At 33.5% G+C, this 14,315-nt stretch overlaps 1 protein-coding gene across 1 annotated transcript; it reads right to left on the bottom strand.

The window, feature by feature from the left end:
* Positions 1–1,061: 1,061 nt before the first annotated feature.
* On the bottom strand, positions 1,062–13,775 carry LOC129803710 (partitioning defective protein 6). The gene is made up of 4 exons (XM_055850468.1): positions 13,346–13,775; positions 12,975–13,200; positions 8,236–8,630; positions 1,062–2,505 (listed from the first exon to the last, which is right to left on the bottom strand). Exons 1-4 carry the CDS (start codon positions 13,406–13,408, stop codon positions 2,266–2,268), a joined length of 924 nt encoding a protein of 307 aa, XP_055706443.1. The 5' UTR covers positions 13,409–13,775; the 3' UTR covers positions 1,062–2,265.
* Positions 13,776–14,315: the final 540 nt, after the last annotated feature.

The raw sequence follows: 14,315 nt of genomic DNA, 5'->3' as shown, positions 1-14,315 counted from the left end.
AGCCAACACTTTGTCCATTGAGCTACCGAGACCCCGACGCTAACTTCACTTCGTACATTCTCAGTTGTCAAATCTGCATTGTTTACTTTCTGCAAAAGCCCCATAATTTGATTTCTCAAATAAAAGTGAAGAAAAATCATTTAAAGAGAGTAATAATAAAGTGATTACAAGGAAAGAGAAATGGTGAATGTATTCTTTTCATAGCATTGCCTAAAATAACCGAGTGTGGTTCTTTTCAAGTGGGTGGCGAGAAGTGGTTACAAATTTTACAAAACTGGCGAAAAGTGGTAAAAAGTGGCGACGAAATGGTTATTTTTGCATTATTAATAAAAATCAGTTTTTTAAGTAGTCCAGCGTTATGTTCTAGTATTATTGTTTTCACGTATCTAAGGCCAATACATCTAAGTAACTTTGTGTCAAATTTGACTTATCTTGTAACAAGGATTCAAAAGTTATGATTAAATGAATTTAATTTTTTCCTAAATATGGCGATAGCCGGTTATTCCACCCTATCGGATTCAAAGTAAGAAATTTATTTTGTGAACGAAAGTGTTCAAATGATCCAAACGTAATAAAATAATTGCTCACGACTGCCCTGCCCTATGTGTTTATTATGTTCACATGATCAATCGAAAATTTCTGCTGTAGGGGAAGTGGGGCACCTTTGAAATTGGAATTTTTCACCTATTTTTAAATAAAATTTAGCCTTATCGTGATATAATTTAGCTTCTCGATCTGTTTGCGCAGTCAAATTATATCGCATTATGGTACAATGATATTTAAAAATAGGTGAAGAATCCCAATTTCAAAGGTGCCCCACTTCCCCCTAAGTTTAGGATCAAAGATCTTTACTCAAACGATCTCTATTGTGCATAGAATATTAATTAAAAAACCTTCAAATATTCTTCCATAGAATTGAAAAATAAATGTATCTGCAAATAATTCTATAAACTTTTAGGTTACATTTACCATAACCTCACAATCCAAAGAAAACACCTTTCGTTGAATTAGAAAAAAATCTGTCGATCAGTCTGGAAACTAGGAAGAATAAAAGAAACGAATTGATTTTTTAAAATTATATTTTACATAAAATCAATAAAATAGCAATTTAATAGCTGTACTTTAATTTGTTTTGTTTTAAGTATATCATCATAGAGAATAAATTTGGTATGTAATAATATATATTGATCAATAGTCGTAAATCACCTATAAACTACTCAAGAACTATTTTTTTTTTGTTTTAAATGTTAATATTGTTCCTCGTCTTTAAAAATACGGTTTTGTTAGTTGCTTTCTAATATGTTGTTTTTTTTCCTATTCTTCGAAACATGTAAAGGTGTAAATTTTTTTTTAAGTTCAACTTTCAATACTATTAGCCTTGTTTTTTTTTATTAAGAAAATATGGGCGGAATGCTGATTAAATTCATTATACATGACGTTTTTTTTCTAATGCTTGTTTATCAAACTCTTTGAGACAGAAACACGCTATGACAGTTTTTTTTTCTTTTCATTTTCTATTAACATGCAATCAATGAGGTACACCCAATTTATTGATACATTTTTTTTTTTAAGATTCACTTTGCTGCCCTTCTAACCAATTGAGTCGAATTGTAGATTGGAAATTCTTTTTGTTTTTAATCTAATTTTGATAGTACAATATCCTCAACAGTTTGTAAATTTATCAATATCTTTTGCTTTTCAACGTTTTTTTTTTCTTCTTGTATTCTTCATCCAAAAAGGCACAATTAATTTATTTATATTTACAATTGCTTCTTTTTGTGAATTTTTATCGCAATTTGCTTTTTTTTTAAAAATATGTTTATTACTTTTTTTCTAGAGAAATATCCCCTTTTTTTCTTTCTAACAATAATACTATAATTTTTTTTCTTCTTCTAAATATTTTTCGAAAAAAAATCTCCCGGGAAAAAGGCAAAAAGAAAAATAATACAATAAATTAATACAATTAGATTGTTGCCGGTAAAAGTTGATAGTAACAAAGTTACAACAATCTCAACATGCAAATATGATATATATATATATATTTTTTTAATACACTATGTAGTGAGTAGAAAAAAGTAATTATAAAATATGTATATGAGAAGTATAAGAGTCCCAAAAACTGGAATGATAAGTACAATTTTCAGAAAAGAAAATACTCTAGTCAAAAAAAAAATTAAGTATCCCCTATAATTAAATTGAACCACTCTTCATCTTAAACGCCAAAATAGTGGATTGACAAAATATCAGCATTGATACGTACTCGCCCTAGAGATGCAATATTCCATCGGATCTGCATGGATCAGCCCCCGTGAGATCCACAACATCATCCTGATCATCCTGATCATTCTCGTCGGAGATGTTTGTGTGGTGTGACTGTTGTGATCCACTCGACAATTGACTATTTCGCGAGAATGATCCCCGACGTGGTGGTGCTATTGTTCGCTGATTTGCCGGCTTCACTGTGATTATTAGATTGGAGCTATTGGCTACCATCATGTCTGTCACCTGTTGGATTATTTTTCAAAATAGACAACATTCCACAATTTATTCACGCCTTTTACTCTCTCAAGGTTAAGTTACTACTCATTTTGTATTCTTCACGTGGCTCTGCAATTTACCCAGAGTTATATCTAACATATTAGCCACCATGACTTATAGAAGAGATCATTCCCTTCCTCTCTCCCACAACTCCCACTTCTTCCTTCAGCACACTCCAATGGAAATTGCCACTGATCTCGGTATAGTTTCATTGAACAAAAAAAAATAAATAAATAAACCTTATTTTGCAATATTCATCGGAAATGAACAAGTGCAATATCACAGACTGTTCATTCGAGAAGAATAAATACAATGGCAGAATTGTATGGACTTTTGAAAATAATCCAAATAAACAAAATAGACTCTGAAAATATACAATGCCATTCATAAAATTCCTATAATTTCAAAATTAAACAAACAACTCTTCTGGGCTGAGCGTCAATAGAAACAAAATCTCCCACATCACCGATATAAAATTAGTTCTTTATAAGAATTTTTTTACGGTCTTCATCTCAATAATTGCACGTCATTCATCAGCAAATAATAAAAAAAAAAATACTGCTAATTGCAATTCTAACTCTATCGCTGTTATTAATAACTTCCGGACCGTAACATCGCAAGTCAATTTCTCGATTTCTTTCATAAAATATATTTCTTAGTTCAAGAATTAATTCTTAAATTTTGTAATCATCCACGAGAAAGAGATTTCTATCGTTTCTAAACAGTTCAAAAATGTGTGGCAAAGCGTCCCAGGCTTTGCGGTATGCTCGAACTCATGACTTGGACGCTATACCTCAAAAGTACTTTCGCATCACTTACCGATTACCGGTTCACAACCGATTTATTGAACAGTTCGAATCATACAAAAGATCGCCCAAAATAACCCCAAGGAATAATGTAAGACAATTGATTTTCTAATAAAAATTACTTATTGGTTAAGAATCAGTTTATTACCGGTTCACAGGCGATAGAAACCGATTCAATCTTGTCAGAAATTCCAAGACCTTTTCAGCGAGCCCAAACATAACCCCATTTGGTTGATAAATGTGTTCTCTAGATCATTTTAACCTTGACCTTGAAAAACCGTTATTAGGAATGATTCAACGATATTTTCGTATTACGACGAAATTTCCATCTCTAGAATACAGTAGAGTCCCGCTATAGGCCATCGCTCTATAGTTCACAATTTATCGATCGTTGATTTCAAAACACTGATTTTAAGTTAGGTTATATTTTTTAGTACGAGATATGAAATGTTGTCATAATTATTTGGCAAACTTTATTGAGTAGTTGTGATAATTGTGATCCATAATGAAGAGAGCGAGGACAAGTACCACAATCGCAAAGAAAGTGGAAGCCGTCGAGCAATTTCATTACTAAAAGTCGTTGATAATTTTAAAAAATGACATGGACTAGTGCGACCCAAGTGTCAAATCTGGAACCAAATATGGACTATAGCGAGGCTCTACTGTATAGTCAAAAATTAAAAGAAAAAACACGATGCGTTTTCGAGCAATTCCAAAAAAAAACACGGTTTTGGAGAGGAAGGGGATGGGTTGGGGGGGGGGGGGCGGAATGAGGGGCATGTTAATGGTCCCAGGCTCGACTTACGGGGGGGGGGGGGGTCTCTCGAAGACCTGAAGACGCTATCTCAGTCCTTTACAATTTTGGCTATTTTTTTCTAGCCATTCGGCACATTGTGGGTGGAGGAAAAATGAAGGGCATGCTAATGACCCCACGGTCAACTTATGGAGGGTCCCCGAAGGTCCCAAGTCTCTGTCTCTAACCGTTTGGCCTCTAGGTGTCGTAATGACCGGACGGACCAACAGGTGACGTCAAAAAAACTCTAAACTTCAGATTTCCAAAATTCTACAAAAATAAAACCCCTTAGGTGTATGGAGTTGAAATATATCATTACATCGATCGCTGTTATATCTGCATTTCTTTTGCGTCAGCACTTCACGCAAGAAGCGACGTCTGTATTGTAGCTTCACTGAGAGGAATTCGTAAAAGTTAAAATAACATTCCGGAAATGTTAATTTTACCCTGCAATATTGATCCGAAGTCGGTGTAAATATTATGCTTTTTAGGTATATTAAAGGTTAAAGTTACTCTTTTTCATGTTAATTTTACCCTTAAAAATGTGTAAAATTAACATTAAAAATGTTGATATATTTTTACACCTAAAAAGTGTTAAAATTATGAGGAAAAAAAGTTAATTGCTCTCCCATTTTTTCTCAGTGTTGCATAAAATGCAGATACGACACAGTAGTAACAGTAGACTCTCTAAAATTCGGGCATTTCGGACCAAAATGTCGCCTGAATTAGAGAGAAATTCGGGCGACAAATTTTTTGAAATGCAGCGATTTTTTATTCATCTGCATACACATATTGAGGTCACTTACTCATATTTATGGTAAATTTCATGAAAACCCCTAGGAAGAACTAGGACAAACCATGGAAAATTTGAGCATATTTGCTTAATTTGGTAATCATAATCAAACTTGAAAAATGTAAAAAAAAAATTTCAAATTTAACTGCTGCCTGAATTGAAAAGTAGCCCGATTTTAAAAGAGCCGAATTAGCGAGAGTCTACTCGTCTACTGTATCGATCGAATTATATAAATTTGCTCCTTTACTCTTCTAGAATGTTACTGTTTAGTGAAAATTCTTTAAATATAATTTGAAAACTTCTTAAATACAAGAAAAATACGCGAGCGTAAAATGCTTCTATTGGAAACATATTAATCCAAATGGAGACAAGGGAATGTTTCTAATTGGAGACAAACAGTGTAAGTGAAACCGCGACGAAAGGCTTCCAAAACCTTGTTAAGTTACTCTTGAGTGCAGGATTTGTTCTTATTCCTGATCTTTTCTCATTTCCCAACTAAAACAATAAGAAAATCTCTCCAAAAAAAATCATATTTCCGGGCTTTCCTATTGAAGCATTTGCAGACACTTCAGAAAAGCCCTTTTTGTTCACGAAATAGCTAATTATTTCATTTGAAAACTTCATGTACCGTTAACAACAAAGATTAGCACTTAATTTAACTAAAATTAGCCAGAAATATGACATAAATGTCAAACAAAACGAATAAACAACAGTCACCTTATTGTGGTTTTCATTGGAAAACATGGTCGATCGATGAAAAATTCGATGGTGAAAAGGTACACTTTTAATTTTTCTGAGAAATTAACAAATTAAAATTTGTGAATATTAATGGATTTTCGCTTTATTTAGAACAAAATTAACTAAATAATGAAACTGAGGTATAGAAAATATATAAATTTAGCAATTTAGCACAATGACGTTTCCATTTGGAGTAACGAAAAATTTCCATTTGGAGCAGGTTTTGAATTAGCTTAATTTACCCTACGAACTATCGCCTAATCACGAAATGATTAAAGTTATTTTTGATCATATTTGTTATCTGACCAAAATTAAATATGATCATTTTGAATTTTTAATTAACAAAAATAATATTATTTCTGACTAAATTAGTAATTGACTCATCAAAAATATTTACATTATTGTTATTTAACTCTTTCGTCTCCTTTGGGACTCTGGGTACCCATGGAAAAAATAATTTTTTTAGACTATTTAGAATCGATAAAATTCCGATTCTTGTGGATGATTACAAACTATAAGGATGTCCAAATCTAGGATATTTTTTGCAGGATCCCAATTAACTCCTGAGCTAAGATATTCTTGGTCAAAAATCGTGAATTTTCGATTTTCTGCTTCCTTGCACATATTGTGACTTTTTTCATATTTCTAGACCCGAATAAGGAAAAACCTCTCGGGGCCAATAAGTATGATAACTAACAATTACAGATTACATAAATTCGAAAAACAATTTTTTCATAAATTTTCAAAAAACTTGTTCAAAGTTGATGGGTATTCTCGTCCCCAAGAATCTTGAGGTCAAATGTAAGGTTATCCCGCCAGTGCCCGCCATTTGCTTTTTGACACCAACCTTGTAAGAAAATTCAAGCGGGAGCGAAATTTTTGTCAATATGGCCGATAATTTTGACATTTGGCAGCGAAAAAGATTGCTTTCGGGGAAGTTTTTCCTATTCTTCCAGATTTTGGTGAATTCTGATTGTCCAGGAAGTGTTTTTTTGGCTCTTGAGAAAGCTTAATGTGTCTGCAATAACATCCTGTTGAGAGAAATGTGTGTTAAAGTGCTATTCTGTGAAATATTTTGAGGAATCTGTTGTCAAGCAGGAGTTGGGTGTCCTTTTCAGCACTTCCTGGACATCCCAAAAGATACTGGTCAATAATTCTTCTTGTTTTAGTGATCAACATTGTAAAGGAGTCATTTGACATGCAAAAATAATTCACAAAATTGATATTATTGGCTTTTGGAAAATTGAAGTTTGTCCAAGTTTCTATTTTTTGCGTTCTTTAGGGGACGAGAGTTCCCATGAGTTTTCCAATTTCCCAGAGGCGGAGAAAATTCTTTCTCTACAAAAGTATCATATTTGACCACTAAGACTTACAATAAAGTGAGTTTTACTGAAATTCGTTCGCTGGATATGTTGTGGTCCGGAAAGAGTTAACGACTTTAGGCTGGTTTTTCTGTTTTGAATTTAAATTTATTCAGGATGCAAAATATTTTTTTCATGATAATTTAAAATTTTCGATATCAATCGGACAATTGGTCAAATATTTTTTTTTAATTTTTCAATTAAAAAAATACAGTCTGCAAGAACTCGAAAGCCTTGTCCGCCTTTTTGAGAATTCTAAGATCAATAATTATTGAATTAGTAAGCTTAAGTATTACGTAAATATCACTTATTAAGTAATTTGTACTTTTTGTAATTAATAAATTTAAGTCATTTATTTTATGAAATATCAATTTGAAAAATATTTACCATTTCATATCAATTTCATTTTTAGCAATTTCGTGGTTTGAAATAAATTTAATAACATAAAAATACGACTTTGTTATTCTGAAATATTTATAAAAGTAGGAAAATAGTTTCTAATTTTTCACTGCACGCGATTCCATTGAGGATCGAATTGAGAGCCCCTGCGCGGCGTCACAAATCCAATGCTTTGCCTTTTGAGCTATTGAAACCCCGATATGTGAAAATAAATAGACTTCAAGTATCGAAGATTTTTTAACCACTACTTTAAAAAATGTAAACCCTCTGCAAATTATTGCAAAATCAAGAGATAATATTTGCGCACTGCTTCTTCTCTCAAATTTCAAGGAATAAATAAAACTAATATTCAATCGATTAATATACACGAATTTTTTTTTTTATCCAAATGATTCCAGAACTGAATATAAAAATCTATTATTCAATACAGCACAAGTTATCCGCTAGAAGAGAAGTGCGTGAAAGAATGCAAGTATATAGTTGTATTCTTCAAAACTATTGGCTCATTTGGAATAGGAAAGAAAAACATTAGAATATTCCTAATTGAATAATAATTTGCAGAAAATACATTGCGCATTCCGTCATAAACTTTAGACTTAAGAGGTTTTCTTCTAAACCACATTGACTGAATTTAGTCATTGCAAGAAAATTTCTCTTTAATTTTTTTTTTGGTCAAAAACCACAATAAAAATGGCATTTATTAGCAATTTTGATCATTTGATACGAAAAAAAAAGAATCAGTGGCAATTTCTCTTTTTTTTCACTCATCTTGCATTGCAAAATAGAGAGATGCGAAAATTCACTCACCTGATCGAGTGTCTTTCCAGCCACTTCAATGCCATTCACTTCCAGCACTTCGTCGTTCACGGCAAGGAGACCCGTACTTTCAGCCAAGCCACCTGGTACGAGGCGTGATATAAAGATACCAGGTTGCTTTTCCAGTCCATTTGCCGTGACACGTACGGATGTGCCATCGCGAATATAGAAGCCCAATGGTTTGTCACTGCCGTGCTTTAGGAGGCGCACCCGGCGGCAAGTTTCGGGCACAATGTCTACATCAATGATCGCAGACACCTGTCGAAAGTCATGTGGATTGGAAATGGCTAGTCCCTTGCCCTTCACTGGTGTCTGACCCAAAATGCTGCTGATAATATTGCGTGGCTTCATTGTCCCATACCCTGTGATCTCCTCCAAACTGTCGCCTGTAGAGGACATACAAAATTACACCTTAAAATTTCACCATTAAAACAGCAAATCTTTTACTGTTCTAATATTTCTTTGAACTCGCTAAAGGTGCTTTTGGGAGGAGTTATATTGAAATTAATCGTTTTGTTTGTTTATTTTTTTGGTTTAAAATAGAGCACAAATTTTTAAAATTTACTATACAATTTTTTTTAATCCTAAATTCCTAATATTATATTATAAACTTATTATTAAAAAAAATACGAAATTTAAAAAAAATAAAAATATTTTGAATAAAAAAGTCAAGGATTCAAACTCAACTGTGAAAATATGAAAAAAGAATGAAAGGAAAAAATCGTAAGATGTCCTAAGCACAAATTTGCAAAAACAAAAATAAAAATAAACAGCGCTCTCATGATATTCCGCAATATTTGAACTTGGTTTGACGAAAGCAAAAAAAGTCGTTGGGTAAAAATTAAAGTTCCGGACAACATAGAATTCCCGACAAACCAAGATCAACCAGGACTGTCAGGGACCTTATAGGACCCAGCTTGTTGGAAGAACTCACGAATTGCATCTGCAGAAATACAGTTACCACGATCGTTCTTTTACTTCAGGTAACTAAAAGAGATTGCAAAGAATCTCAGCTAGGCTGGAATTATTACCACTTCTCGCCATATTTAGATGATATTGATATTGCTATTTTTTCATTATTTATGAAATAAATGAGCTTCAAAGTTATTTGTATTTCCCTAGGGTAAGATGGGGTAATTTGGAATCATATATAATTTGGAACTTTGAGATTACCTAACAGTTTTAGATGACAAAAGCAAAAAAAAAAAAACACATCGAAATTATCTCGAATGTAAAATCTTGTACTTTTTCTTGGTTTTCTTTTTCTCTTTGATCATCTGAAATAGTGAGAAAATCTCAAAATTTCAAAATAGACATGATTCCGAATTACCCTTCCGAATTACTACTGCTACTTATACGGTCGAAAGGCCTCGAGTGGGTCAGTGGATAGAGTAGTAGCTCTATGACTGCGAGGTCTGGGGTTCAAAGCTGAGCAGCAGCAGAAAAAGATTTCTCATGCCATATCGGCTTTGAATTCGTCCAGTGAATGAATGAATAGTAATGTCAATGGTGCATATTGACAAAAAAGTGAACCGCCTAAACAAACGAGAACGAGTTTCGATGTGAAAGTGGTACTTCAATCGATACAAATATTCGCTGTCACTGATCCCAAACACACACCGAGAAGGGATGCTGTGACATAGTAACGGCACTGACTGCTCACAGAGCTGTGATATAGAGCGGCTACCCGTATCGGGGGATAAGATAGAATAGGAGTGGGGAAGCATAAGGGGCCCAATTGGTGGCCTGGATGCATCGGAATATCCGAAATGGAGAACTGACCCCTGGCAAAATCTTATCTTATCTTATACGGTCGAAAAATAATAATTATTTGTTTGGGATTTAAGATTTTGAGCATTTTTTAGAGCAATATTTTAAACAAATGCATTGAATCCAGTATTTCTTACCAAGTATGCCAAGTGTCGTAAAAGTTTAATCAAACAAAATTTACGTTTTCAAATAAATAATTGGCCTATTGAATATGAATTACATTTGTTGAATACATAAAATTTCTATTTAGTTAGTTGTATTTCATTTTCTACTATTTTTATGTAAAAATGGTCTATGGCGGATAGTGGTAATATTCTGAAATTGATTTTACCATCTGTTGCCATTGCTTTACAATAGGCGACGCTAACTTCTTTCGTAGATTCTCAATTGACAAATCCGCATTGTTTTCTGTAATAGCCTAATAATTTGATTTCTTAAATAAAGACGAAGAAAAATTATTTAAAATGAGTGGCAAAAGGATAATCATCAGGAAAAAGCAATGTTGAATGCATTCTTTTCATAATATTTTCCAAAATAATCGAGTTTGAACTTCTTCAAGTGAGTGGCGCGAAGTGGTTACAAAACTGGCGCAAAGTGGTTTCAGTTTTTTTGAGTAGTCCAGTGATTATTTAAAGAATTATTTGTTTGACGAATCTAGAGCTAACGTATCTAAGTAACTTTGTGTCAAATTTGAGTTACTATATATATAATAAGAGTTCAAAAGTTATATTAAAATGAATTTCGATTTTTCCTAAAAGTGACGATAAATGGTTACTCCATCTTACAATGTTAATTTTTGTGTTTCAAAAGTGAAGGTGCACATCGAATAATCATGTTCTTCAATTCAACAGGTTGAATTGTAGCTGAAGATTGATTCACTTGAATATCGTAATTACGGTTAATTATGTCTCTCTGCCATTCGTGTGCTTTTCTTTAATTTTAGGTTAAAATGGGATCAAAATGAGATATAAAACTCGAACTGTAACTTTTTTTTTTTTAGAATTTTTAGACAGAACGTTCAACTTTAAGTGGGCAACATAGGAGCTCTTACGTTATTTTAGAAATATATAATTAAGGGAAAGTGCTCTCCCTTCGAACGTTCATGCCTTCGAATATTGTGATTTTTTTTTTAATTTTTCTTAAAAGAGTTACACATTACTTCTCAAATAATTATCAGCAATTGATAATAAGCTAACTATATAGAAATGAGTAAGTTTCTTAGGAAGAATTAAAGAAAATTCACATTATTCGAAGGCATGAACATTCGAAGGGAGAGTACTTTCCCCTACGAAAATATTATTAGATTATTAAAATACGAATTTAAAAATTAGTTTGACCGGAATTCCAAGTTTTAAACCCCGAAAAATTAAGTTTTCTTGATAAAGCAATGAATTCAATTATTATTAATGATTTAATCCTCTAAGTACGACAAAGAATCTGGCGCGTCAATTATTCAAAAACGTCATTCTCCTGTTATTTAAAAAAAAAGCCTCTCATCAGCGATGATCTGAACTGAACATCTATAATTCAAAAGTCAAAAAGGCTCTAGAGCGTGTACACCGTACAGGGAGTTCCGGCTTAAGTGAAAACGGATTGAAAGAATTTGATATGATTTGCCTAACATCCCTATTCTGAAAAAAAATGTTTTGTTAAACGAACAAATGGATTTTGTTCAAATTTTGTCAAAAGGATATTATTTACCAATTTGACAAAACTTTTTCTTGCATTTTATATGACAAAACTTTTTCCTATTCTGTATGGAAGAATATCCTTTTTACAAACTTATTTTTTTCATAGTCTTGTCTTGGGAACTCACACTTCTTATGAAGCGTTAACGCTGAAAATATGCTGAAAAATTGTCGTCGAAAATGTTTTGCATACATCACGGTGTTTCCGTAACTTATTCCAAAGACCTCTCCTGTAGGAATGCAATTTTACTGTGTCACTGGAGTGAAATCGCGGTCTTTTTTCGGTCCCGAAAATTTCTTTAAACGAAACTCCCTGTATTTCCTCAATTAAACGGTGTCATGTTTGGACTCGTTAGAAAGGTCTTGGAATTTCTAACAATTTTGAATTGATTCCAATCGGATATGAACCGATAAGTAATTTTTATCCGAAAATCAATTATATTTATTAATCACTTCAAGTCTGTATTTTTTAAGTTATCGTATCTAAATTACAAGTTCGAGTATTTCGTAAAACATGGGACGCTTTGCTACATTTTTTTAAAATTATTTTACAAGAAATCGATTTAGGTGATTTTTAGCTGGAAAAGCGCTTTTTTTTGTATTTCGGGCACTTTGAGGAGTCTCAATAGCTTGCCTTCAACATCAGTGAAGGTGAAAACGCAGTTTTTTGTGTTATCTCTAAAATATACTACTTATTTGTTCGTAGAAAAGCAAACAGCAGTATTTTTACACACCAGCGACAACCACGTGAATGTGTGACTCAAGAGAAAATGGATCATTGTTTATGGTCTATGATTTTCCTCGATTATTCATAAATTAAATAAAAATTTATGGCATGTCGTTGGTTTCAGGGGTACCGTGAGTTATTTTTTTTTTAGTTAGTGGTTCTATTTAGTGAGATATTGGGGCATCTCTGTGTGCAATGAACGCAGAGAAATGCCGAGTCCGTAATATATATTCCCGCAAAGAATGATCTCAAGCACCAAGAGTGACCGTTTTACAGTTTCTTCAGCTCTTGCATTTCACATGCAGCGATATGCTAAACAAATGGGCAATTGTTGCAAAATAGATCAACGGAGATACAACATGTAATTCAATATTCCTTTCTTATTGAGAGCGTCTTTCGCGATTTCCCGTCCGTCTTATAAGTTTCTCTATGAGACCATGCGAGGTGTACGCGTTGTGATTCACAGGGAAGGTATTTGGCCATTATGTTGCTGTTTATGGGTATTTTTTTTACACAAGTGTGAGCAATACAAAATAGTTAAGAACCTTTTCTCTGGACAATGAGCCGAAGATTGGGCCTCGATGTTTGCAATGCTCGACCAAAATTGTCGTCATTGTTGATGGGTAGCAGGTCATTGTCACTGGGATCGATGTAGGAGATGAGAAATTGGAGGTTGGCCAAATTGTGCAGGTGGGCCACTTGCTTGAAGAATGCTTCGAAGCTCACCTGATCCGAACGCTTCATGGACCATCGTCGAAATTCTGCATCAAACTGCAAAGTACAATAGCAACAATATCAGTTTGTTGTCAAGGTAAACACTGGGCATAGAGTATGGGAAAGCGGAGCAGGAAAAAAAAGAGAAATCTGAGGCGGAATGAAAATCGCGAGCACTCTGCAAAATGTCGCATAGACTCACCTTTGATTTTATTTCTATAATATCACTATCAGCTTTGGAATGTATAATTTTGTTTTTCGACATAATGTACGAACATTTAATTGCCGTGGGGTGTACACAATTGTAAAATCTACTATTATATCTCGAGTGGAGCAATAAAAAAAATAAGAAAAACTTGGGGGAAGATTTTTTTTTCACGCGCAAAAGTAATACACTCAACTCTTCCAAAAATCAAGAGAATAATCCACTTTTGCGATGTGGTGAGTGCACATGGAACGTCTAACAACACTACAGATAATCTGGAATGATATGATTGATGTCTTTTCTAACGATAAACGTTAAAAATAACAAGGATTTTCCACCCTAATAATAAAATCACTCAAACTTTCCATTTTGACTCTCCATCTTGTACTAAAAAATTCCCACTGACGGAATCAAAATACACGCAGGTGGCATTCCGAAAGAGTCGCGAAGAACCCGCGAATGCTTGTGGTAGCTGTGATTCTTTAATAAACCTACCAAAGATAAAAGTAAACATTAACAACACAACAACGCATTTTGGGTGGGTAGATGACCCTTGATGTCCCATTTGATGCCACATTCCTAATAAATTAATAAATATTTTCTTTATTTTGGCACTTGTGGGTGGTATAAAATGAGTCATCTCATCTACCCTAATAAGGTAAGAAGGGATAATTTATAAGGCTTATAAGCAATTAAAAGGTGGATTGTGTTCCCGGTTCCCGAAAAATATATTGATTCCCTGTGGCTTGTCTGGCCAGATTGGCTCGAGTTCCCCCCGAAATGAGTTACTCGGGATCGAAAAAAAGTCCGCGGATAAACTCCAATGACAGAGTAAAATTCCATATCCGCTGGAGATATTTTTGAAATAATTTACAGAAGTGCCGCCGTGATGTATGCAAGATATTATCGGCACCAATGTTTCAGCCTATTTCCAGCACCAACGGTTCATAAGATGTGTATTTCAAAT

Source organism: Phlebotomus papatasi, chromosome 1, assembly GCF_024763615.1.
Source record: "Phlebotomus papatasi isolate M1 chromosome 1, Ppap_2.1, whole genome shotgun sequence".
NCBI classification, from domain to species: domain Eukaryota; kingdom Metazoa; phylum Arthropoda; class Insecta; order Diptera; family Psychodidae; genus Phlebotomus; species Phlebotomus papatasi.
This window is presented reverse-complemented; position numbering and strand designations above follow the sequence as displayed.